This window comes from Sphaerodactylus townsendi, linkage group LG07 (genome assembly GCF_021028975.2).
Source record: "Sphaerodactylus townsendi isolate TG3544 linkage group LG07, MPM_Stown_v2.3, whole genome shotgun sequence".
Taxonomy (NCBI): domain Eukaryota; kingdom Metazoa; phylum Chordata; class Lepidosauria; order Squamata; family Sphaerodactylidae; genus Sphaerodactylus; species Sphaerodactylus townsendi.
The window spans coordinates 87,705,838-87,731,358 of NC_059431.1; the positions used below are offsets into that span (position 1 = coordinate 87,705,838).

At 42.7% G+C, this 25,521-nt stretch overlaps 1 protein-coding gene across 3 annotated transcripts in view; it reads left to right on the forward strand.

The window, feature by feature from the left end:
- DENND4C (DENN domain containing 4C) overlaps positions 1-25,521 on the forward strand; it is a 72,296-nt gene that overhangs the window by 37,316 nt on the left and 9,459 nt on the right. For 2 of the 3 annotated variants that reach the window (XM_048503101.1, XM_048503103.1), the window contains 17 exons: positions 709-927; positions 2,178-2,323; positions 3,090-3,125; positions 3,695-3,825; positions 5,076-5,208; positions 5,876-6,082; positions 8,598-8,726; positions 9,910-10,054; positions 10,331-10,477; positions 12,737-12,862; positions 14,692-14,835; positions 16,155-17,320; positions 20,926-21,106; positions 22,397-22,506; positions 22,969-23,144; positions 23,500-23,679; positions 25,249-25,444. In XM_048503101.1, coding sequence (XP_048359058.1) covers positions 709-927; positions 2,178-2,323; positions 3,090-3,125; positions 3,695-3,825; positions 5,076-5,208; positions 5,876-6,082; positions 8,598-8,726; positions 9,910-10,054; positions 10,331-10,477; positions 12,737-12,862; positions 14,692-14,835; positions 16,155-17,320; positions 20,926-21,106; positions 22,397-22,506; positions 22,969-23,144; positions 23,500-23,679; positions 25,249-25,444 — 3,572 coding nt within the window. The remainder of the gene's footprint in view (positions 1-708; positions 928-2,177; positions 2,324-3,089; positions 3,126-3,694; positions 3,826-5,075; positions 5,209-5,875; positions 6,083-8,597; positions 8,727-9,909; positions 10,055-10,330; positions 10,478-12,736; positions 12,863-14,691; positions 14,836-16,154; positions 17,321-20,925; positions 21,107-22,396; positions 22,507-22,968; positions 23,145-23,499; positions 23,680-25,248; positions 25,445-25,521) is intronic. The other variant, XM_048503102.1, reaches the window with a different exon arrangement.

Below are 25,521 nucleotides of genomic sequence, written 5' to 3' on the forward strand. Positions count from 1 at the left end.
AACTGATCTGTGCAAAGGAAGACAATGAGTATGGGGGGATGGTTTTAAGTTTACCTATCCCCCCCACCCCCCCGGTAGTATGAGAAGTCTGTGTTCCATGTTACTTAAAGCAGGTTTCTTTGGATCTTCAGACTGCCAGTAGTAAACCGTTGTTCTGTTCTTGTTATACTTTTCCATCACTATGGCAGGAAGTGTCAGCATAGTAATTTAAAAATAGGTTTTCTTTTGCTGTGTGCTCGAGAGGGGCACAATAATGCCTGTGGTTTTTTTTTTGCCATTCTGATAACCACACTGATTCTGTTTGTAATATTTATTTATTTTATGTATTTTTCAATTTTTCAAAGGGCTCAGGGCGACTTACAACATTTAAGATATAATACAATAATTAAAACCTATTATACAATATTTAAAACCGAAACACAGATGGCGATAAAACACCCTCCCCCACCCCCACCCCCGAGCCCACAGGAGACCGGGACAGTGGAACATACTTCAGCTTGGGTGGCCAAATGAGATAATAGCTGCATGTCAGAGATGATTCTGGAGGCAACAAATACCTGTCTTGGTGTGTGACTGGAAATAACAATTCCCTGCTTGTGTGAAGTGCTTATGTACTCGAGTATTCCCTGAAAATTAGGCACATCTGAAAACATATGTAGATAAAGTCCCTTCATTAAGTTTCTTTTCTCCCATCTCTCTCTACCCCAGTTCACAGAAAGACACAAGAAGGCTCTGCAGTTGAGATGACACCTATAGAAGCGGATTTCTCCTGGCAGAAAAAGATGACCCAATTTGAGATGGAGATTCAGGAAGCTTTTCTGCGTTTCATGGCTTCTGTCTTAAAGGGATACAGAACATTCCTTAAACCAATCACACAGGCACCTTCGAATAAAGCCACTGCTGCAGATTCCCTGTTTGATCTTCAAGGTGAGTTCTGAAGAGATTCTTGATTCTGCATGTGTTGTAACGCTGACAGTGTTTGTTAAGAACAGTCCCGTTCTGTGGCATACAAGTTGTACCAGGAGATACATCTGGGCAATAGCTTGAAGTTTCCGCTGGTGGTGGGGAAAGGAGAAAAGAAATCAATGTTACTGGAGGATACCCAGCAGGTTCTCGTTTCTCTTCAGAGGAAGATACCTGTGGAATCCTGAGACTAGCAACATTTAATATACTACTGTATTTACTAAGCACGGTGTGTGGTCAAGTATTAGTTAATAACAGGGAATGATACAGAGCATAAATAGGACAGCTGATACATTTGTCTTAGGATACAGCTAGAGGTGCATTGGGTCGGAAACGGAGAGGTGGTGTTCTAGTATGTAATGAAGATGGAGACCACAATATGGCCAGGTGGTGGCTGGGCAGAATTTTTACAGTATTGCCAAAAATAGCACCCCATATTCTAGATTTTATTCCTTTTCTCAATCTGAAGAGAGTGATCTTTATCAGGAATGTCTGGCATGTGCAGGAGTTCAGCTTCTCTAATATGAAATGAGGAAGCTTCTCATATTTTCTAAATTTGGATTTGGAGATAACTGTTGAACTTCTGTTGCACCACTTTCTATCATCGCAGCTTGAGGACAAGACAGACATAAAAGGGTGGGATAATTTTAGTTCCTTGCTTGCCTAAAAATGCTGTGGTGATATACCAGAAAAATAGTTGGTATTGCTGTTGTGTGACTATAGCTGTCATATTCAGTGGCATTTAATGTACATAATGTGGACGTTCTGTTGGCTTTGCTATAGAAATTATGAAGTTCCAGAAAAACTTATGCTCCACATTTGGGAAGAGTGCACTGTGGTGCCAGGCCTCATTAGCTAGTAATAAAAGCAAAAAATGGGAAGGTTCTCAACTAAAGCAAAAGCTTCCTAGAATGTTTTTGGGAGTCCGTTTATCATCAGATTTTATGCAGGCAAAATGTTGATATAACTTTTTTTCACTTTCATTCGTCTGCTGTGGTGTTGAAAGAGCCTACAGATGGGACATTGTCAGCAGGAGAAACCATCTGTGTACAAGTTTTAAAGTATAAATAGACTTGGAACAAGAAAATTTGTTTTTCTAAGTTCTCGCAGCAATGCCAAAGGTTACAGGGAAATGTTAAATAGACAAGATAATTGTGAATCTTTTTGCATACACTAGTACTTTTAAGCAATTGTCTTGTGTTCTTTTTAACTAGGGTTTTTAAAAAGTAGAGATCGCGCCTACACAAAATTTTACATGGCTTTAACTAAAACACAGATATTTAGCCGCTTCATTGAAGAATGCAGTTTTGTGAGTGACAAAGATACCGGCTTGGCTTTTTTTGATGACTGTGTGGAAAAGGTAATTTCAACAAATGAGGTTGTGGATCTGTGGCTATCTTGTTCTTGTGAAGGACTTTATTATGATGTGGTGAGATGAGGACCTTTACTGCTTAGAGAAAATTGGTAACTTTAATTTGTTTATAGAAGGATTTCATAACCCTTCCATTTTCGTATAATATGATTCTAAATCTTAGGGCAACAAATACTCTTGCTATTATAGAAAGTCCCATGTTAGATTGGAGGATCACAGCACCATTTGCCTACTCACATAGAACTTTTGAGAAACCTTAGCATTGCTTGGACAGTATATTCCCTTCTCCCCATTGTATCCTCCCTTACTAGGAACTACAGTGACTGGACTCAGAGATTTTACAGTTACCTTTATCTGATCCAGTACATTTTAACTTCCTTATTCCTCCAAGAAGCCCAGGTGGCTGATATGATTATTTCCTCCATTTTATTCTTACAAAATGTCTGGTCAAGATTACAACAAATCTGTGAGATAGGTCAGGCTGAGAGACAATGATTGGTGCAAGGTCATCCAGTGAGCTTCATGGATCATGAGGACTAGAAAATAGGCTAAGTTGGTTCAAGCTTGGCACTCTAACTGCTGCACCACACCAGTTGTACATCTTGTGTCTAGTGTGTGAAGGAGACAGCTCCAAACAGGCTGCTTGTTGGGCAAGAAGGATGGGGATGTTTGACCACCATATACTTTTTATTACACAGTTCAGTCATTTATTTATATGAGGACTTCTAATTCTGTTTTTAACTCCTTTTCCTAGCTTTTTCCTGAGAAAGGATCAGAAAAAGGAGATAAGGTAATTTAAGTTGCATATTATGGGAATACTTTATGTCTTTTCTGGCAATTAAGCATGCACGTGGTGGTATTACTACTACTACTACTACTATTACTATTACTATTACTGCTTTTGAATTGTTGAAGGCTTTCACAGCCGCAACCGACTGTTACGGGTTTTGTGGGCTGAGTAGCCACACAGCCCAGAAAACTTACAACAACCAATTATTATTGATATCATCATCATCATCATCATCATCATCATCATCATCATCATCATCATCATCATCATATGGGATTACAAATCATGGCTGGTCAAGGAAATGTCTTGACATCTTTGACATGCTGACTTAATGGATCAGATCAAGATGAAACTGTGTTAATCTTCCATTAATTTTCTTGACAGAGTCATTGCAGGTAATGAGGGCAACATAATTGAATGAGCTGTGAGCTACTATTTTTTGCTTGATATTGCTTCCAGAATCTATCTTCGGTTGTGGTCTTGAGGCACAGAACGTTAGAACCCAGAAAGTTCCCATGTAGTTGTGGAATTTACAGGCATATTAAAATGGGGTTATGATGTATTTGCAGGTTGATGCCGATTCTACAGAGGATATTCGATTGATTGAGCTTGATGAGTCACAAAAGAGTGAACATACCGTGTTTATAATGCCCCCAGAGCCTCCTCCTGATGATGGGCAGGAGAAGACACCTAAATACAGGTATTCTGCTAAATGGCAAAGTGAGGGCGGGGGGGGGGAATCTGCTGATGGGTGAGACTGATGGTAACATGTTGTGCATTCCAGAATATTTTTAAAGCTTACTTTGAATTTTTCAAAAGTATTGACTTGGACTTTGTTTTTGTTGAAGAAACATTCACCATATGGTAATATTGAGGTAACTCATCATTTTCAGTATAGGTAATTGTGCAAAATATTATGGTCTTGGTCTAGAGAAACAGTGCAGCTAGCTCTGAATGCCCAAAGAAAGTTTCACTCAGAACATATCAAATAGCATCCCCCGCCCCACCCCCACACAGCAAAGCAATTTTAAAGCTGAGGAAAGTTGGATTTTGTGATATGTACTGAATAGTCTGCTACTCAAAGGGAATGAGTCAGAAGTTTCACTTGGCATATGCGAGCTTTTGATATATTTTTCTTGGATGCTGTATTTTATATCAAACATATCAAACAGTTGCATTCTTGAAACAGAACTAGTACTAATGGCATTTTTAAAGAAATAAAGTACCGTATATACTCGTGTATAAGTCAAGGCACCTAATTTTACCACCAAAAACTGGGAAAACATATTGACTCACTCACATATAAGTCGAGGGTGGTAACTCCAAAGCAGGTAGGGACAGGGAACAGCCGGGGCGCCCGCTCCCCACCGGATCCCCCCCCCCCGCTTCCTCCTGGATCCCCACAGCAGCCCCAGCCAGACAGAGCATTTGCCTGCTTTTGGAGTTTCCTTGCTTGCAAGCAAGGAAACCCAAAGCCAGAGCAGGCGGGGGCAGGGAAGAGCCAGGGCCCTGTGGGGCGCCCAGCAGGCTCCTGCCCACCGCCCCACCGCTGGCTGTCCTTCCCCTTACTCACTCAGCCACTCATCTTTTCCTTTCCGGCTCTGAGGCTTGGCTTTTCCTTTCCCCGACCACTCTGAGGCTTGGCTCCAGGGAAGCTGCCGTTTGGGCAGGGTGACTCTATCATTGCCCTTTTAAGAGAATGATAGAGACACCCTGCCCGAGCAGCAGCTTCCCTGAAGCCAAGCCTCAGAGCCGGCTGGGGAAAGGAAAAGATGAGTGGCTGAGTGAAGGGAATGAAGGGGCGGCAGGCAGCAGCGGCGGTGGGTGGGTGGGTGGCTCGCGTATAAGTCGAGGAGGGCTTTGCTGAAAAAGTTGACTTATATGCGAGTATATACGGTAGTTTGTGCTTCATCTGCTATGCTGTAATAATGTTGCCTCTTCCTTTAACAGCTACAACACCTTCCCTAGACTAGATTATAAATTCTTCGACAGGCCCCAAGAGCTGAAGCTTTCGTTCAACAGGCACACGGTTGGAGGTACTGTTTCAAACAGTCCAGCACTCATGGCAAAGAGGACAAAACAGGTCAGTTCTGTTTTGGTTTTGGATTTAAATCTTAAATAGCTGTGACCCCCCTCCAGAGGGGGTGGGGCTGAATCTGCCCATGGAAGCAGTGTGCGATCATGCCAGAGGATTTGACCTCCCCAGGGCACTTACCTCAGTGAAGGGACGATTCTGCCAGCATGCGGCCACCGCAGCCCTACCCAGTGCTGAAATGTGGACTGGATGCGGCACCACCCAGCACCATTACCGCCGCTGATATAATGGGGGTTGGCTGGGGGAGGGACCAGCATTAGCTTCCTTCCAGCCATTCGCTGTGTTATGCCGATGGACAGGGCCTCTGGCTTACACCACTAAAAAGGGTGACATAAGTCTGTTAAGGACAATGTGGGGGGTTTGTTGGGTGGGGAGTCCGTTTTGCATTTCCAGCCTCCCCGTACTACCGGAAAGCCTCTTTGAGGGCTGCAGCCAAGCACAGCTGTGTGGTGCATGGCCCCTTGATTGGGGCTTTATATAGTACACAGGAGCATAAGCAACATGCTAGATAAAATATTTGCATCTGACAGCGGATGGCAAAGGCTTGAAAATAACATGCATGCAAAACAGTGTTCTGTATGGCTAGAGAAAGCTACGGTATGTTCTGTGCCAGGCGATTATTGCTGTTAATTTTTGTTATCTTTTTATCTCACAGGAGATAAAAGCAGCCCATAAGTTAGCCAAGCGATACTACACAAGCCCTCCACAATGGGCCAAGTGCCTCTTTAGTCACTGCTACAGCTTATGGTTCATTTGTCTGCCAGCTTATGTCAGAGTTTCCCATCCCAAAGTCAAATCTCTGCAACAAGCATATGACGTTCTTATCAAAATGAGGAAAACAGATGTGGAACCCTTGGATGAGGTAAGTCCAGAGAGGTGCAGTGTGAGATGATGCAAATGCATATTCATCTGTCAATTTTTGTAGCATCAGTTGCTTTTTTCCACCAAGAATGATGTAATCCTCTGCTTTGGAATACTTTTTAAAGGGTTCTTTCTTCCTCGGAATACACTGGTCAGTTAAGTATGCAATCCAGTCATTATTTTTTTGATTTGAAGGCTGCGGTCAGACATCCACAGGGACATAAAAATGCATGCAGTTTGATCTGTCTTGCATTCCTCTCCCACTTCTCATAGGATGCATGGTCAAGAGGTGGTGGCTAATGACAAATTGTGGTTACCTGTGAAGTACAAATGCATGGTTTAAATGGAGTTAGCCCTTCCTCCATAACTGGGTTTCTAAGCCGGGATTAAATGCCAGTTAAGAGTCCTGCTGGGGGTAGATGGGAATTAACTCTTGTTAATTCTTCCTGCGTTCTTATATCAGAAATAACCAGACTTAGAGCCCCATCCAAAGGGGGGAGGGGGGGCAAATTCACTTCAAGGAACCATGTGCTGCCGTGCCAGCAGATTGGCCCTGCCCAGGGCACTTACCCCAGTGGAGGGGTGATCCCGCTGACATTCGGTGGCCGCCACTTTCCTCTCCCCAAGTGCTAGAATGTGGCACTGAATGCTTTACCAGGGTCCCAGCACCGCTGCTGTTGGCACAGCGAGAGCAGCTGGGGATGGGGGTCCGAGGAGGAGCAGAAATTAGTTGACACCCTCCAAGCCTTTTGGCTGGCTTAAGTTTGGGGCGGCCCATTGAGGCTTCTCGGCAGTGGGGAGGCTTTATGACTTCCCCACACCACTGGCAAGCCTCTTTGGGGGTGGCGGTCGGGCGCAGCCACGGCCAGGCACTGGCTCATGGAAGGGAGGTACCCATCTTAGCGAATTTTTTTCCATCATCAGTGTTGGTTCAAAAAGAAAGAGAGAGAGAGAGAAGAGCTTGCTTGTGTATAAGTTTGTGTGTGTTGTTTATTTAACTGCAGTTAAACTGGATAGCCAATATCTTGCTATCCTCTTCTGCCACTTCCGCAGCACTGAGGGAAAAAAATGGAGTACTTTTATTTCCTTACTTTATAATTTGTCTTTCTTGCTAAGGCTCAAGGCAGGTGATATGTCTGCACTATTTTGGATTCTGCCAGTTCTCAGGAATATTGGTTACAGTATTTCATTATAATTCTCTTGCTCTCAATAGCTGTCATTCAGTATTAGAGTTTCTGAGTGTGATCTCAAAATAGAGAGCTGTGATGCATTCCCCAGTCACAGTCACAGATTCACAGTAGTTCAAGCCAGCACTGGTTGTCCTTGCTAATTGCAGTGTTGGACACCTATCTAAATATATGTCCTGGTTCTTCCAGGTTCTTGGGGTTCTGAAAAGCATCTCCATTATGAAATAAAATGTCAGAAACCTTGAGACAGGAAAGAACAATCGTTTAATCTGGTTTCACCAAAACTATTTATGATTTTTTTAAAAAAAGCTCTTATGTTTTTGTTTTTTAAACTTTCTTCTCTTTCACTTGGGAAGTCATGGAGAATTTAATAAGCTTAGCTGCAGTTCACCATTGGACTAGCTTCCTTTCATACTAAGAGTTTTTCCCAGTTGAATCTTGCTTTGTCCTATTTTAAATGCAGAAATCAGAGGAAGTTTATCTGGAAATGCAGACACTGAATTATTTAACATAGATCTGGGTGTGTTTCAGGGAGTCAGGTTAGACAACTTGGGAAGTAATTAAATAATACTGCTGGTAAGCTAGTTTTACCAAAGTAATCTGCCCAAACCTGAAATGAGGCCATGCAAATCCTTAGCTAGGGTATGCTTTTGAAAATAGCATTTGGGACAGTTATTTGTAAATGGAGATGTTTCTGTTGTATCTAGAGTTGCCAGTCAGTGGCAACTGGCAATAGTCTGGAAGGGCAGAGACATAAAGGTTTGTTGTCCAAATGACCATGCTAAGTCACTTCCAGGGAAAACCTAGAAGTGGCATTACTCTGCTCTAGGAATTGCCATAAACTCTATGAATTTCTGATTATTCCTACAGTGGAGTGACATCACTTCTGAGGTTTCACTGAAAGTAGTATAGCAGCAACTTCTTAATTTGCGTTTAACCCACTGACTGTCTCTTGAATAGGTTTTTCCTTATTCTTGTGTGCCTTACTTGTTTAACTTGTGCTCCCTCTACTGGTTACTGACACAAACAAATTGAGTTGTTCATCTTTTATCTCAGTGGTTCTCAACCTTCCTAATGCCGCAACCCTTTAATACAGTTTCTCATGTTTGGTGACCCCCAAACCTAACATTTATCCATTTTTACAGATGAAGAACACAGATGCAGAGAGTCTTAGGGGACCCCTGTGAAAGGGTCATTCGACCCCTAAAGGGGTCCCCACCCACAGGCTGAGAACCACTCATCTCCTTTCACATCCATCTTTTTATACAGTGTAAACTACTTCAGAATGCCTGTAAAAATTGACTGCACAAACTTTTCAATCTTTATTAGGTTTGCTATCGAGTTGTAATGCAGCTCTGTGGACTTTGGGGCCATCCTGTTCTGGCTGTAAGAGTCCTTTTTGAAATGAAAAATGCTGGTATACAGCCCAATGCAATCACCTATGGTTATTACAACAAGGTAAGTGAGATATGCAAAAGAAGTCAAGTAACCATGTGTCTTGTGTGGGATGACTTTGAAACCATGCCAAATTACCCCAGCCCCAGGGTTGCCTGGCCCACCTCCCTTGGCTACTGTTTTGGAAAGCTTGGAGACGAGGGATGTGATTTTGCTGCCCACCTCTGTTCAGAGTCTTCTCTGCCTGGATCTCTCTGTGTCTGGCCAAGGACAGTAGTCTAGGCACCCATTCTGCATTGCTTTGTTTATTCGGTCAAGAATAACCCATGTTGCATTCTGTCTTGGGTAGTGTTTTTAGCTAGCTGACTTTCTGTCTATCCATCTCCTGACCATCAGAGTGGTTTGCCACTCCTCAGGTCCCAGATGCTTCAGAATCTACCACATATTGAAGGAACTTTCCAGTGAAATGGAAGGTGCCTCCATGGGTGTATTGAGGAAAAGGCGCGGGGGACTGAGAGCCCCAGGTGCCATTTCTTGGGGTCGCATGGGGAGTGCATTGCAAGGCTGCACTCCTCCCCCAACAGTGCCCTGCTCCCGAACTCCCGGTGAAGTTCGGGGCAGGTGCGTAGTTGAATGTTGGCCAGCATGGCTCACCCCTGAACTGGAAGCCAGCAGTTTAAACCTGTACCTGGGTGAGCTGAGACCAGCATCAAATGTGCCTTCACTGCTCCCAGACACCACATGGAATTTGGGGGCAGGATGCAGCTGTGAGGGGCGGTGAGGCTGAGCCCCAGGTGCCATTGTATATAGCTATACCCTGGGTACCTCTGCAGCTGCTTTACAGTTCCTTTCTCTCTGGGCAGTATCAGGATCCAGATGTAGTGGCCCCAAGGGGAGCAGAATAGATTCTTGGACTACTCATTTCCTACTCAACTCAAATGTCCATCCGAACCACACAAGAGGAGGGCTAGATCCTGTCTCTTCTAACTGTCTCATGCATGAGGAATATTGCTAATTAATCAAACTTTTTTTGCAGCTGAATCTGTTGACCATGTTCTAACCTTGTTCATGGATCTGTCCAAGAAAAAGTAACATATTTTCATACGTCAGAAAATATGTGAACTCATTGTACAAAAATAATATGGTACTGTAGCATAATGGAGATTACAGGGAATAGGCATGGTGTGTATGTGTGTGTGAGTACAGTGTTGTAGGTTTCTGGAAATAAGCAATTTCACTTTTCTAGGCAGCTTTGGAGAGCCCGTGGCCTAGCAGTAGTCGCAGTGGCATTTTTCTGTGGACAAAAGTACGGAATGTGGTGCAGGGCATGGCCCAATTTAGACAGTGCCTCAAAAAGTCTACACGCAATTTACAAGTTCCTTCAGTACCAGGTAACTTTGCAGTCACTAACTTCTACGGGCTCAGCGTCTACAGAGCTGTCTTATTGTGGTAGGAAGATGCATAATTGTATTAAAATGGCTTTAGAGTGGCCCAAGAGAATTCTTAAATATTCCTAAAAAATTAAAATGTAATCATAGAAGTATTCTGTATCTGGTGATGTGGGCTGGGGTATGTGTCCCTTTAAATGTGATCATGCAGTCTTTTAAGAACTGTATTTTTTAATGTCCACGTTTTTGTAACTAATGCAGTGTTGTTCATATCTTCAGCTCCCCGGATGACCACAGGTGGAAGTGATGGGGATACGGTGAGCCATGGTAGTGTGGATAGTTCTAATGATGCTAACAGTGGGGAGCACACACTCTTCGTCAGAGACTTAGTCAGGCTTGATTCCATTGGTAATCACTCTAGCACAGGTACTAGATCTGCTGGGTTTCACTAACTGCACATCCTCTTTCTAATATGTTGCTGACTTGATTTTTCCCCCCTGAAATCTGTTCTTCCTATGAAAATGGTGTGAAGGAGAAAATGGCTTAAACGTGCACCTTGCTCTAAGGCAATCCCACAAACAGCATATTCAAGGATACAGTTCACAGGATCACCAGGAGGCAAATTTCCATGTGCAGATTCCACCCTGGGCTCATGTTTTCCATGTGTTTCCAGCCGTACATTTCTCTGGCATTATCTGATGTCTGGGAATCACATTGTGGCCTTGAAAGAGGGCTGAGTTAATCCCTACTTCAGTGGTCTTGAAAGGGGTGTAACTCTTCTTAGGGTAGTACTGTGTTTCATAGACTCACTGTTTCGGAGAGGGGTCAAGGGGATTGTGAACTGTTGTGTTACTTGATAATAAGGCAGGTATGTGACTTCAAGTCAGTTTGAACCTCCGGTAACTTTGTGTTCCCTCATTCCACAGTTCTGTAAAGTAGGCATTAATTGCTAGTGGGTGGACATGATGAGCACAGTGTGATAATAGTCCTGCAGGCTGTTTGAATTGCAAGCGGGCAAGAAATGCATTGCGCCATAATCTTGAGGGTAAATGCATATGCTTACTTAAATTTGCATAATGGTATGGTAATAGAGACTGAGAAAGGGCCAAGAAGCCACTTCATACTGAACGTAAAATATTCAGACAAACCAGTGATATCTTGCTTGATGCCAACATATAACATATATTTGCAGAAAGAGATGAGCCTGGAGTGAGATCTTAGCATACTTAATATATTTTTTCTTTTACTACTTTAAAATAAAATGCTCTCTTGGCTTTCTAAATGATATTCATTAGGCACATAATAGACTGTATTAAAACATACTGAAGTTGGCTGCCACCCTGCTTTGTAGCCTGTAGATCTACATGTTTTCTCTCTCCTCTCCCCTCCTTTACTAAACTTTCTGCTATCTTTCTTTTTAAATAGTTTGAGCCTCTCTCCTGTGTAGCTGGCCTGCTGTCTAGTAGATGACTAAAGATTCCTTCTCTTTGCTCTTTGTTGCTCTGCTTCTTGCTCTGTGCTGTCTCTTGGTGCTGTCATGGTGTGGGGTGCAGACTTGTGTGGCGTGAAGCCTTGGAGGCACATAGGCGCTATTTCTGCTCTTGAATATTAACCGGTCCAGGTAATTTTCCCATTTATAGGGGGTTTTTTTGTCACTTGTTAAGCAAGGAGTAGGAGACGTGGTTTCTCTTAATGCTGTAAAAATAGCCAATGACCATAGCAAAAAAAAAAAAAGTTTTGATCTTGTACAATTATGGATCAAAATGCCCTTCAGACCAGTTGCTCGGGAACAGCAGCACATCCTGCATGTGAGCTCCCAAAGGCATCCATCTGGTGAGCCGCTGCGAGTAGCAGAGTGCTGGACTAGATGGACTCTGGTCTGATCCAGCAGGCTCTTTCTTATGTTCTTATGTTCTAATTATTGGCACATATTGTATCCTGAATGGCAAAAAACCCCAGTGTGGATCAAGATTGGCATGAAGCATTTTACTACTTTGAGATAATTGACTATCGTTTAGCCTGCATACTTTTTTAAAAAAATGGCTTCTGATATATCCTTATGTATTTTAGGAGTTTAATTAAGGGACTCCAAAAAAACATTTCTTCCATTTATTTGACTTTTGTGATTATGTGGAGCTGCCAGAATTGGCAGCCACTGATAGCCTGGTTCTCTGCTTACTCCAGAGGAGAGGCAACAATAGTGAGAACTGGAAGCGACAGGAGCCAGCTGAGGCCTAAAGACAAGCCAGCAGAGATCTAACAGATTAATTCATCAATGTATGAGCATGTGCATAGGGGAGAAAATAGCCACAAGTGAGGAACAACTAACTTTGATCTGAGATAAGAAACAGAAAGATGCATGTTGTCGTGTGGTATGTAAAATGGGGATGACACTCATTCCTCTGTAGAGAACTGGCCTTTGTTGGAACTTAACGTAGTTTCCTGTGAAAAATACTTTGCATGTCAGTTCTCTAGTAAGTCCTTGCTTGAATCCCAGCCGCTGTTCTTTTCTTCGAGCCGACTTCAGACACTCTGTATGTGTATATTTTTTGTGTATTGGGTAATTCCAGTTTTGGTTCTTGCAGTTTTTTTCTTTTCTACTCATGCACATAAATGAGTTTATTTTGTATTGTCAATTATGACATTGGAAAAAGTCGCTAGAATGTATTCCATCCTTTTCAACAGGTGGTCAGTCTGATCAAGGATATGGTTCCAAAGATGAACTGATAAAGGACGATGGAGATAGCATTCATACACCAGATATGCTTGTTGAGAAAGAACTTGTGGCTAAAGATGATGATCTAACTGGAGGTATATTTATGAATTTATGTTTGTTTGTAAGATATTCACATGCAGTTCTAGGGCTGGAACCACTGAGATTCCTTTCAATCAGTGCTCCCTTTGCTGCTGCTGTCCAAAATGACCCCTGAAATGCTGTTCCTGTGGTATAAGGGACCTCCCCCACAATCAACATAATGAGTAAATCAGCGACTTCCCCTCCTGTCCGTGGAAATTTTTCAGTGGATCCAAGCCCTGGTAATGGTGGGATCTGCGACTCTGTAGGGGTTTCCATTACTGTTCAAAGGAAATTTGATACATATACCATATTCTTGCACATGAGCCTCCCTGGGAGACCTGAAGGTTTGAAAGTATGCTTGGCCCAGCTGATTTTATGGCCTTGCAAGGACAACAGTGGTGGAAGGAAGAACCATGTATTTCTGCTCCTTGGTGAAAGTGCAGGATAAAATGTGACAGAGGTAAATAGAGGCTGCATGTTCAGTAATAGTGCAGCAGAATGAAATGCAGCCATTGTGACCTCTTTCTTCCTCTGAAATATTCTTAACCAGTCTGCAGAAGACTGTCCAAAGGCACAGGGCTGCCCCATGAATCAGAAACTAAAATCCTTGGTATAGAAATGTCTCAGATAAAGGACCATATCTTCTAAACTGGTAGTTTTCTGATATGAATAGTCTTCCTTTTAAAAAAAATGGGGGCAGAGGGGAGTATTTGGATTGCCTCTATTTGGATTGTGGTGTTTCCTTTGATTGTACAGTTATTTCTGGAAGATAAAAACATTGGCAGTTATTGTAGACAGTGTTAATAAGATTATTCCTGGAAAAAAAATAGCAGTTGTTAGGGAAATGAAAAATGCTAATGAATTATTGCCAGTTAATTATAAATCATGGTGTAAAGGCCAGTGAGGGATCAGACCAGTGCCTTGAAGGGAGCGGATCGTTGAAGAAGGAATCTACAGACCACATCACCGATTTTGTTTTGTTTTAAGTGAATAGATGATGTTACATTTTGTCTATCCTATTACAGGTTCCCATTTTGTACTTAATCAGGTTCACTTGATCAGATGGTCAATCTGTCTGGTTACTACTTGTTGTTAAGAGGCAGGGTTCCTGACCATTGACTTTTGCCTCTGAGGGTGCCCCGTTGGTCACCTCTTTTTAAGTTGGAGAATTTTCACAATTATATAGTTAACTTTGAGATCATTACACCGTCCTTAATGGTCACTTTTTCTTTTTCGCAAAAAGTTCTGCCGTCCCTTTTACTTTCTAGTAGATGACTGTTGGTCTACTCATCTTTGCATAACCCCAAACGTTCTCAAGATCTCTTGCAAAACTTGAGGTCAGCAAGACTGAAAATGTCCTGGTCAGTGCATCCTGTGATGAGAGCAGAAACTGGTCAGGTCTTTGTTTCCTGTTATTCTGTTTGAGAACTGTTTCTCAAGACCTTCTTGTTCTGGGAGCTAGACACCCTTCCTGAGGGAAACACTTCAAGACTATACAGTTTGTTGCTCTAAGTTTGAACTCTCCATCAGTCACCCACATGAAGTTCCTCTTTCGTGATTCGTCTGTTGGCCTTGTCTGGCCAGGATTCCTCGGGGGGAGGGGGGATTGGGCCTCTGTAAGTCATACATTACTTTCACATTTCATTGTATTATTACTTTAATTTGATTTAACTAAATCAAACTTCTAAACTGAGACCATGTCACTATTTAAAATTTGACTTTGTGTTTTTTTAATAGATTGCACTTTCATTTTTCTCTTTGTTTGGGGAGAGCAGTGTAGAACATTAGAGGCACTTCATTTGTAAATCAGTCAACTTTTTCCCCCTTCTTTTGCCTTCTGAAGAAGTTGTTGGTGCCGGTGAATCTGGTGAAAAATGCCTTAATCCAGAATCCTACAGCCCAATAGAAGTCCCAGTACAACCTGGAAGCAGCATTGTAAAGGTTCCCTCTGGTATTTTTGACAGTACTGGCAGGAAGAGCAGCAGTGGTGAGTTGCATTTACATCCAGCTTGTAGATTTAAAACTGTGGCTGGAGACACCTGGTTTAATGAAAACAGACAGGCAACCAATTATGCATGTCTTCAGTATGCCCAGTTTCAGCCTGAAAAATGGGTGAGGAAATAATACAGGAGAGTGTTCATGAGAGAGTGCAGAATGCCTCTTCTCACAACTACATAACCTCACTGTCCCCTCTGCCCATTCCAGATGTTTGAAAGGAATGAACTTGAGATCCAACAGATCTCAACTTCTGGATCTTTTAAAATAAACAGTAGTTTTCTAAGTTAAGCATAGCAGTTGCAAAGTTAACTTTGGCAAGGTAGGTCTCGTCCAACAGGATTGTTAAATGATTGTTTCACTATTCAGAATTGATTAACAAAGCACTCCTGGTAGTAATATTTTTCTAGGACACCAGTCTTTTGCATGGCAACACAAACATGGGACTTCCGTCTGTTTATGTAAAGGTGACAGGCCTATACATAATACTCATGTTGCTGTGGGCATTGCTTGAATTTTATTATGTTCTCAGTAGACCTGTAATATCCACACTAATAACTTTTAAGGATGTTTACATGCATTGGGAACCACAATGAAGATTTGGGGGGGGGGGGGGGGCTCTTGGTAAAACTTCCCCCTGGGCTGTAGCATACCTTTTTGTGCAGGGTTAACAATTCCAAATGAACACTGGTCATTTAATTAATTATGCACTACTTTATACCGAGCATTAATCCATCAAAGTCATTCTTTTCTATACTGACTGGCAGTCCTCCTGGGCTGCAGGCAGAGACTTTCTCCTTTAAACTCGAGATGCAGGGAATGGAGCCTTTGACCTTCTGCATGTGAAGCAGGTATTCTTCCATGAAGCCACAGCCCCGCATCGTTGCCCTTCTTAGACTTCTACGTCAGCGTGCCATCACCTATTCTGCATTCATTGGTTGTAAGCACAGATGAACCACAGTGCATGTTCTGGCTATGCAAGTCATGAATGTGACTTTCCAAAAGCGCTGCTGGTTCATTGTGGTGGGAATGCTTCCTTGCGCATCTCTTCATGAGATAATTCTTTGGAAAAAAAATATTATCAAGATGTGTCCTACAAAACCCATAGCCAAAAGCAAAGCTCTCTGTCGATGCCGTGGTAATGTAGGCTGCTAGGCAGAGGAGTCCAAAGAACTATCTAAAGTTTCTGTAAGTTACTTGCAGACTGTTGAATTATTTCCTTTTTTAAAGATAACGGTGTTAAACTTCCTCTTAAGATTTTATTCCTCTGAGCTTTTTCCTGTAAGCATATTGTTTTTGTTCTTGTTCAAGGAACTCCATCCAGCCCATTGTTTGTAGCTCAGGATCCGATTGACGATTTAGTGTTTGATGACAGCACTTCTCCCAAGAGAACTGGGGAAAAAGGGAAGAAGAGGCAGAAGCTTTTTTCGGAACGGAGCTGCAGTTTTAGCACTGAAAGCAGAGCGGGCATGTTGCTGAAGAAAAGCAGCTTGGACTTGAACTCCAGCGAAGTTGCAATAATGATGGGAGCAGATGCAAAGATCCTCACAGCAGCTCTGTCTGGGGCCAAATCATCCCCACCCCATACAAGTAAATCCCACAGTTTTGACAATGTTAGTGGTGATCAGCCCCATTCTGGCTCAAACACCTCCAGGACTTCTGCGGACAAAAACACTTGGGATGCAGAGTGTTGCTCACCGCCTGTTTTGGAAAAGCTGGAAGAAGGTCATGAACAGCTTGAAAACGGGCATGACAACAGTGCAGTCAAAGCAGAGGACGTGAACTCCCAGCCTCTTACTGCTTCTGAGTCCAGAACTAGCCAAACAGAACCCAAAGAGACAGCGGACAAGAGAAATAGTCTCCTTGGTATAGTCAAGCTTGTTGAAAGGGAAGACGTTCAGGTGGGCCTGGACCCTTTATCTTTGCTGGCAACGGAGACAGTAGAGTCAAAACCCTGTGAACAGCAAGAAAAGGCGATGTCGCCGGTAGTTGCACGCAATTTGGCTGATGAAATTGAAAGCTACATGAATCTGAAAAGTCCCTTGGGCAGCAAATCGTTCAGCATGGAACTGCACAAGAAAGAGAACAGCCCAGAGGAAGCCTCCCCTAGTTCACTTGGTCCTCCTTTGGTTAGGCGGTCAAGCCTACCTTTAGATTCTGCTCCACCACCCCAAGTCCAGCATCCCACTCGAAAGAGCCCATCTGTTTCCCGATCCAAAACCTTTACTGGAAAACCAAAGCAATTAGCCCTTTCACGGACCCAGAAAGAGCGGTCCACGTCTTTAACTGGCTTGGGTCGTACTTCACCACAGGCCGCATTTGGTTCGGTAGTTACAAGTTTATCGGGTTTGAAATTCGATCACATCTTATCTGGACCTAAAATAGATGTTCTGAAGTCTGGCATGAAGCAAGCCGCTAATGTCGCCAGCAAGATGTGGGGAGCTGTAGCATCTGCATATAGCTATTCAGATGATGAGGCAAGTATGTTTTGATAAGTTTCCCAACATCCTATTTATCTGTCTGATATTCTGCTTCCAATTAGGACTAAAAAAAACCCCTCTCACAACAATAATAAAAACGTGATGAGTGATAGACAGCCAGGAGGGGGTCTTTTCAAAGCACAGAGCTGGTCTTTCCTTCTGCTGGCAGACCCCCCCCCCCCCCCCCGCTCCAGGCTATGGCATTTAGGTTATGTGCCAAAGGACAACCCAGAAGCAGGGCTCTGCAACCTGTGGCTCTCCAGATGTTCATGGACTACAGTTCCCATCAGCTCCTGATCCAGAGGCATTCAGCTCATCCTGCAGCAGATGTGAAACAAACCCAGCTAGTTGTTCTTCAGTTGCTGTTAGCAGGATCTTGGCCACTTCCTTCTCTGTCAGTCCAGATAGCATATATATGTTGGCCTTATTATCTTTCTGTGGTTGAATAAATGCTAGTTCAAAATGTACTAACATTTAAAGGTTTAGGCTTAATTTTAAACTGCATATGGTACAACACTGTATTCTTTCTTTAGAAGTGCTTGCTTTAGCTTCCTGTTTGTAGTCTGCATCAACTTCCATCTCTTACCTTTGCATTTGCTGGTTTCTGCATTTCCATATCTTCTTGTCTGCGTCCTCAAGCTATCATCCACGATCTGTGCCAGGTCCTTTATTGTCATCAGCTCTGAGTCCCCTTTTCTCCTCTAGCATCATTTTACACTCTGCCTGTGGTATTTCCTGTAGGGATGCCAATCTCCAGGTGGGACCTGGGGATCCCCTGGAATTACAGCTCATCTCCAGATTACAGAGATCAGCTCCCTGGGAGAAAATGAAGTGTGGACTCTACAGCAGTGTCCCCCACTAGGTCCCTTTCATCCCCAGGCTCCATCCCACAATCTCCAGAAGTTGCCCAATCAGAATCTCCAGAAGTTACCCAATCCACCCCGTTCCCCGGCTGGTGGCCAGAGGTGCCCTCGCAACCAAAATCCCCTTTTCCCTTTTCATCTTCAGCAGAGGGTTGGTGAGCTGTGGGAGGGAGTCTGGAGGTCTTCTAGAGTTATAGCAGACCTCCAGGCTGTAGAGATCAGATCATCTGGAGGAAATGGATGCTTTGGAAGGTAGACTCTATGGCAGGGGTCCCCAAACTTTTTAAACAGGGGGCCAGTTCACTGTCCCTCAGACTGTTGGAGGGCCGGACTAAAAAAAACTATGAACAAATTCCTATGCACAAATGATTGTAAAATGTTTGATTTCACCTTTCAGCCTTTCTGTCATGGTCTATTTTTAGAGCAGTGACCAAAGTATGTCAAGTACAGAGTGGGCTCCAAATATTGTTGGGGAGGCTGTGGAATACCTTCCCCTGTAAAAAAAAAAAAGCAGAACTTTCCCAATGAAGCATTCCATCTAACCCAGGATCAGGTATCTTCCTGGGTTCTTTCCTCCCTAGCAGCCAGCGAGCGATTCACCAGCCTGGCTGATGCCAATGGGAGTTAGGCGGAACAGAAAGCCTGAGAGCAACACATGGAGTAGCCGAGAGGGAAGGTCGGAGCAGGAGTTGCCACATGTAAGGTTTCCAACTCTGGGTCAGAAAATTCGTGGAGATTTGGGGGTGCCATCATGTAATTGCAATCAACAGCCGTTGGGGCCGGTTCCTCCTCTCCCTCGAGCCCCCACTGCACATGAATGGAGCCATTGCCGCCATGCCTGGCGGGCCGGATAAATGCCTTCAAGGGGCCACATTTGGCCCCCGGGCCGTAGTTTGGGGACCCCTGCTCTATGGCATCACAACCCGGCTGAGTTCTTGCCCCTCCCCCTAGACTGAATTGTTTACAAAAAGTCTATTTGCTATATCACCTAATTTCTAAACTTCCTGTAATTTATATTGTTTCTGACACTTAAGTAGGTGTCTTCCACCTGGGAACAAGCCCAGGTAGTTTCCTCATTGCTGCTTTGGCTGCTGATACAGTTCAGCAGCAAGAAGGTTTTCACATGCAAGTTTCCTGCACATGCAAGTTTTCTGCACCAGTCCCCTGGAAAAGCCACCCCTTGGCCTTTTCCAGGTTTTTTTTTTAATTGTCAATTGAATATTGTTATAACAAAGAATGTATCAGGTTCTCTGCATTCCCAGCATTCAGACAGTTTTTTTTTTAAAAAAACAACAACACTTTCTTAATTGCTATTCATTCCCTGAACATACATACTTTTTTTAAAAGCTAGGAATTCAGAGAACCCCAAACACAAATCCAAAAAAGCTCCTTCAATAGCATGGGGAAGAAATAGTTGTCATGTGTGTTGCAGAAGGAAACTCAGAAGCTATCCAGACTTGGCTGTAATCTTTCCCAAAACTAAGCAGCAAAGGGAAATTTTGGAGAAAAGCCAGGGATGCTCTGAGACATGCACTAAAGCACCACACACTGTGCAGAAGCGGCGGGGGGGGGGGGGGGGACCACCAACACTTTTTCTCATCATTGACCCATACCCTAAATGGAAACATCTTTGCTCTCATCTTAAATGCTGAAGGACTTTCTCCAGAAGGAATCTGGCCAATTAAATCAATATTCTCTTCTTCACTCTCTGTTTACACACTGAAAAGCAATTATTTAAGGCACCACAGCTTTTTTCACTCAGATTAAATTAACATGTCTTCGCCTCCCTTAAACAAGAACCACCTGCGTCAGAATGAGATTTGCTCCCTATAACATTTGTTGTGTATGGTGAGCTGTTCATGTTTATCCATTCTCCCATGTGGGTTGGCATTAGCCACAGAGTTTGCTCTGTGCTACTGCAGATCATACATGTTGATGCTTTTCACTGATATGGGGGAAAAGGTTGTTCCAGTGGCTGATCCACACACCAGTGTTGCTCACTGCATGGAATGGCCATCAATTTGATGTAGTTTCAAGAAGTGCCTCCACAGAGTAAGTTTGTGTGGAGCAAATGCAAGAAAGAGACTGCGCAAGAAAATATACCAATATCTGCCAGGAGTAAACTGCAAAGATGTAATATATAGGACTAGTTTTAGCTGACAGTTTCCCAGGATGCTTTGAAGGTTAGTCCACGTCTAAGCAACATGTTGTCATATTATACCATGTTTTTCACTGTTTGTATAGATGTAGGCCTATATCAAAAGAACCGTACAGTTAGTTCCAAGAGAAAATGTGGGTTGTTCTTAAAAATTCTCTCTCCTCCCTTTTTCCTTTTTGCATACTAAGCCTTTTTTGAAACTGAAGGTAAACTCAAAAGCAGCTTGTTAAAAGCAACTAGCAGGTGTGCTCAATCCGTAGTATAGACCTAAAGCAGACTCTTAGCCATAAATTTTGCAGGTATATTATGGAGTTCTTCCTCAACCAAAGTTAAGTCTCCAATTTCTGGTCAAAATGGATATTAATAAAAGTGAGAATACTTTTGTGGGCATTGGGCTGTAACTTCTGTTGTTACCTTTGATAGGATAAAACTTGAAATGCTTTCCCCTCTGCTTTGTCAACACATGCTGGTTATGTATTTCTCAATAGTAACAACTAACTATTAACAAAATAGGGTTTTTTTTGAGAGATAGCAACAAAATAGGGTTTTCAAACTACTTCTGTGTTGTTTTTTAATTGAAGGATGAAGGGAGTCGGCCTGATTTTACCTTTCCCGTTGGCTTTGAAGACCAGATTTTAGGTGTCAATCAGTCACAAAAACCAGGCATTGCAGGACTCGCAACCAGCGAACTTGCACAGAGTACAACTAGTCTGGGGAGCAGCAATAGCAGTGGAGATGCAGGGAAGCATCACTACCCAACAGGTATTGACATTCCCTTCGGAACCTCAGCAGGTTTTGAACATTTGGAAGAGTCCGTGTGGTCTAATGGCTGAAGTGTTAGACCAGGACTTGTGGGGAGGAGGTAGGTTCTAATCCTCATGAAGCCATGAAGCTCTCTGAGGGACATTGGGTTCTATAACTCGCTCTGTATGACTTCCTTAACAATGTTGTTAGAATAAACTGGAGGAGGAAAGGATGACGTGTATTGCCCTTTTCTCCTTGGAGGAATGGTGGGGTTAAAATGTAGAAATCAAGGTTTGATCAAGGGGAGTTCCTCATTCAAATAACGGTGGGATTTTTCAGGGGTTTGTTTGTCAATGCTATTCTATAAATATATGACCCAGGAAGATGGAGAGGGACTACACTAACTTTTAAGGTCCACTCCTGATCTCTTTGGGGGACAAAACAGTTGTCCAAATAGGTCCATAAAGTAACATTGACATCAAGTAAATAAAAAGCTTTGATGTCATTCTGTCAGTACTGATAAACAGGTATTCTCCTGAAATTCATTCATAACTGTGGACTGCTGATTTACACTCGGGATGGCCTCAGCTTGAATAAACAACATGTTAGCTGTAGAGGCTTACTGTCTCTGAAGTGTCAAATGCATTTTGGGATATAGATTGCTCTTGATGAGATCCATGACTTCTGGTTTCCAGGCTTTGCAAATGGACACCTCCTGTGAATGAAAAATGCAGAATACAAACGTGCTGTGATAATGAGATGGGGTGGCAGAAACATGTCTAATTGGAAATGGCAGGAAACCATCCCAAAATGCTGCTTTGTGTGAGGGAAAGCATGTGGGTTCCCTCAGTGGCAACCAGCAGGCAGCATCTCTTGAGGAATACTGAACAGTTAGTGAGTTGGATCCAGCCAGCTTTTCCATTGATGAAAAAGGCATCGGGGGTTGAAGAAAAAGGCATTGAGGAGTATCTTTGAGTACCAAAATGTCTGCGCTGGTGATCAAGGGATCGTGGATAAATGTCACATTGAATGGAGGTGGCAGTGAGAAAGGGAATTAAGTAAGACTGAAAAGTACTGGGTCCCACTCACTGGATTTTTAAAAATAATCTCTTAGGAGCACAGATATGTCAAGATACTAAAATGTTTTAATGTAAATGTTAAACAATGAAAGCCATTAAGATTAAGTGATTGTTTAGAATCTCACAAGGATGATGGCACCAGCCATTGCTGGGTTGTCACAGTAGTTTTACATATTCTTTATTGCTGCTAGCTAAGCTTCAGATTTAGTTGCCTTGTATTTCTCTGCAGGTGAAACTCCGTTCCCTAAAGGTATAAAGGGTGTGGATTTTGAGAAGTCTGAACATGGCTCTTCCCAGAACACCAGTTTGTCTAGTATCTTCCAGAATTGTGCAATGGAGGTAAAATTGATCATCTTAAAAGATGTGCTTTAGATTTTGTAGGAATCTTTCAGTGTCTGGCACTATCAGGCTTTGTTTCACTTTATTCAAATGAAAAATGCCTTTAAAATGCCCACCGGAAATATCTAAAAACTCTTTCCATGTTTTAAAAAATTCCTTTTAAAAATGTTTTGTATAGAATTTGCTGTTGCTTAAAGATTTTTTAAAAAAACAGAATAGCTTTTGACACTGCTGATGTGCAGTGCTAAAAGCACTTATGATCAAGAATGGTTTTAGAGCTGATTACAAAGCCTTTCAAAAAGCGGTTCTATTATTGCATGTAAAGTGGGACAGGATTTGAAAACTCCACAGCAAGACTGAGGACAACTCAAAAACTAGAACCAGGTTCAAAATATTTGGAACTGCCTGTCCTCCTCTTTACACCCTTACCCTTTCTATCTGTATACAAAATTTCTTTGGCAGGTCTTAATGTCAAGCTGTTCTCAGTGTCGAGCGTGTGGAGGACTGATCTATGATGAAGAAATCATGGCAGGGTGGACTGCCGATGACTCTAATTTGAATACTACTTGCCCATTCTGCAAGAGCACTTTCTTACCTCTCCTTAACGTGGAGTTTAAAGACCTCCGTGGATTTGCAAGGTTAGTAGACTTGATGTAGGCCATGTTTTTTGCCATCAAATGCTGATTATATATTTGCATGTTTTGCCATGGGCAACTAAAGGCATGTTAACTTGGGTAGTAATTGGGATAACTGAATTCAGATTTTTGTATGTTGCATAAGTTGTTCCTCTCTTGGATATATCTGAAGGCGGATAAGTATTTATTTTGTACAGTAGTATGAGTGCTTGTAGTTAATTTGTGAACTGTTTTGGTTCTTTTTTGCCTTCTGCATAATTATAAATTGGTTCCTGGGTCTGTTTGGGAGTATAGTTAGATGAGACAGTAACCGATATTGTGCATTCTAATTCTAACCTTTTTCTTGTTATCTTACTAGCTTATTTTTGAAACCAAGTACCTCTGGTGATAGTTTACAAAGCAGTAACATTCCATTAACCACTGATTCTCTGGAACAGAAGCCTGTTTCTGTCCCTGCAACTGATTTGATCAGTTTTGAAGAACCCTCAAATACCAATCCAACCATTGCTGAAGAAAACAGCACTACACCTATACAAAGGTAAAGAACATAAAGTGGTAGAGAAAACTTAGTTTCTGGGAAAACTCGTTGGACTCTGGAATGTTTCAGGAGTAGGCCAGGCATTTAAGACTGTAGAAACAAATTTGTGCTAGATGGTTAGCATGTTTCTTGGACAGATTTATGGAGGAGAAGTCGATTTATGGCTACCAATCTTGATCCTCCTTGATCTGAGATTGCAAATGCCTTAACAGACCAGGTGATCGGGAGCAACAGCCGCAGAAGGCCATTGCATTCACATCCTACATGTGAGCTCCCAAAGGCACCTGGTGGGCCACTGCGAGTAGCAGAGAGCTGGACTAGATGGACTTTGGTCTGATCCAGCTGGCTTGTTCTTATGTTCTTATGTTCTTATGTTCTGTGTGTGTAAAGTGCTGTCAAGTCACAGTCAACTCGTGGCAACTCAGTAGGATTTTTAAGGCAAGAGATTTAACAGAGATGGTTTGCCGTTGGATTGCTCTGCATAATAACCCCAGTATTCCTTGGTGGTCTTCCATCTAAGTACTAACCAGGGCCAACCCTGCAAAAATCAATGTTATTTGAGTCTGTTTTAGGGAAACCGTGAATAGAATGGTTGGATGTAGGTTTTGGAGACTTGAAACCACATACCTCTTCAGGCAAAGCCATGCTTGTTTAGTGTTGCACATGCCCATCCCAGTATATTTGGTACCCTAGTAAACATCTGTTTAAGAAGAATCTTCAAGAAAACATAACTTTGAAACAGCATAAAAGGAGCCGTTAAGAAATCCAGCACTTGATTCACACAGTAGCCAGCCAGTTTCCCCTGGAGGACCAACAAACAGGGCATAAAGGACAAGGCCTCCCCCTAACGCACTGGTATTCAGAGCCTCACTTCCTGTGTATAAGGAGATTCTCTTTAGTCACCATAGGCTGTAGCCATGGATGGACCTCTATCAGTGTTCATGGCTATCATTACATCTACTGACAGCAAATAACCACAATTGTAAAAAAATCATTGTGCCTGTCCTCAATCAATAGCCCATCAGCTTCATTGGATATATTAAGGGAGAAAATGTCTATACCCCATGCATTATTTTATAAACCCCTTTCCTGTTCCCCCCTTCAGGATTAGTAATCTTTTTTTCTAACTGAAGAAGTCCCAATCTCTTTAGTTACTCTTTAAAGGCTATGCCTTATCCATCTTGGTTCCCTTCTGCACTTTTTCTAGTTCTATAGTACCCATCTTGAGCTATGGTAAGCAGAACTGCAGATGAGGTTGTACCATAGATCTGTACAGGGACACCATGATAGCAGCCATTTTATTTTCATTTCATGTCCTGAAAATTCCCAGGCAGAAGTTTGCCATCTTCACTGCTGCCAGTTTCATCGAGCTTCTGGTGTATGAGAACTTAAATTAGTGCAGAGATCAAGGCTGGGACCAGTGTTGAATAGCTAAGACATTTGCTGGACTTCAGTTTATATCCATAAAATGAGATTAGTTGAACTATTCTTAATGGTATTGTGAGCATGAGGAAGGTCATGCTTTACCACCTGTGTGTAATGTTAGTATGTTCTTGCACTGGGTTCAAGCTGCAGAACAGCAGAAGAAGAGAGTAGAGACCCCAGACCTGTACAGCCATCTGTTGCAAATAACACATCCAAGCGAGGAGCTTCTCTGACTCGGAGCCACAGTGTTGGTGGCCCCCTGCAAAATATTGATCTCCTGCAGCGGCCATCTCATTGCATTTCAACAGTTAGCCTTCCTAACAGTTTACAGGAGGCCATGGTAAGTTCTTGGTAATGTTTCCTTATCAATCAAATGTTCTTTTATCTCATGGCTATTTAGCACATGTGCTGTCAGCC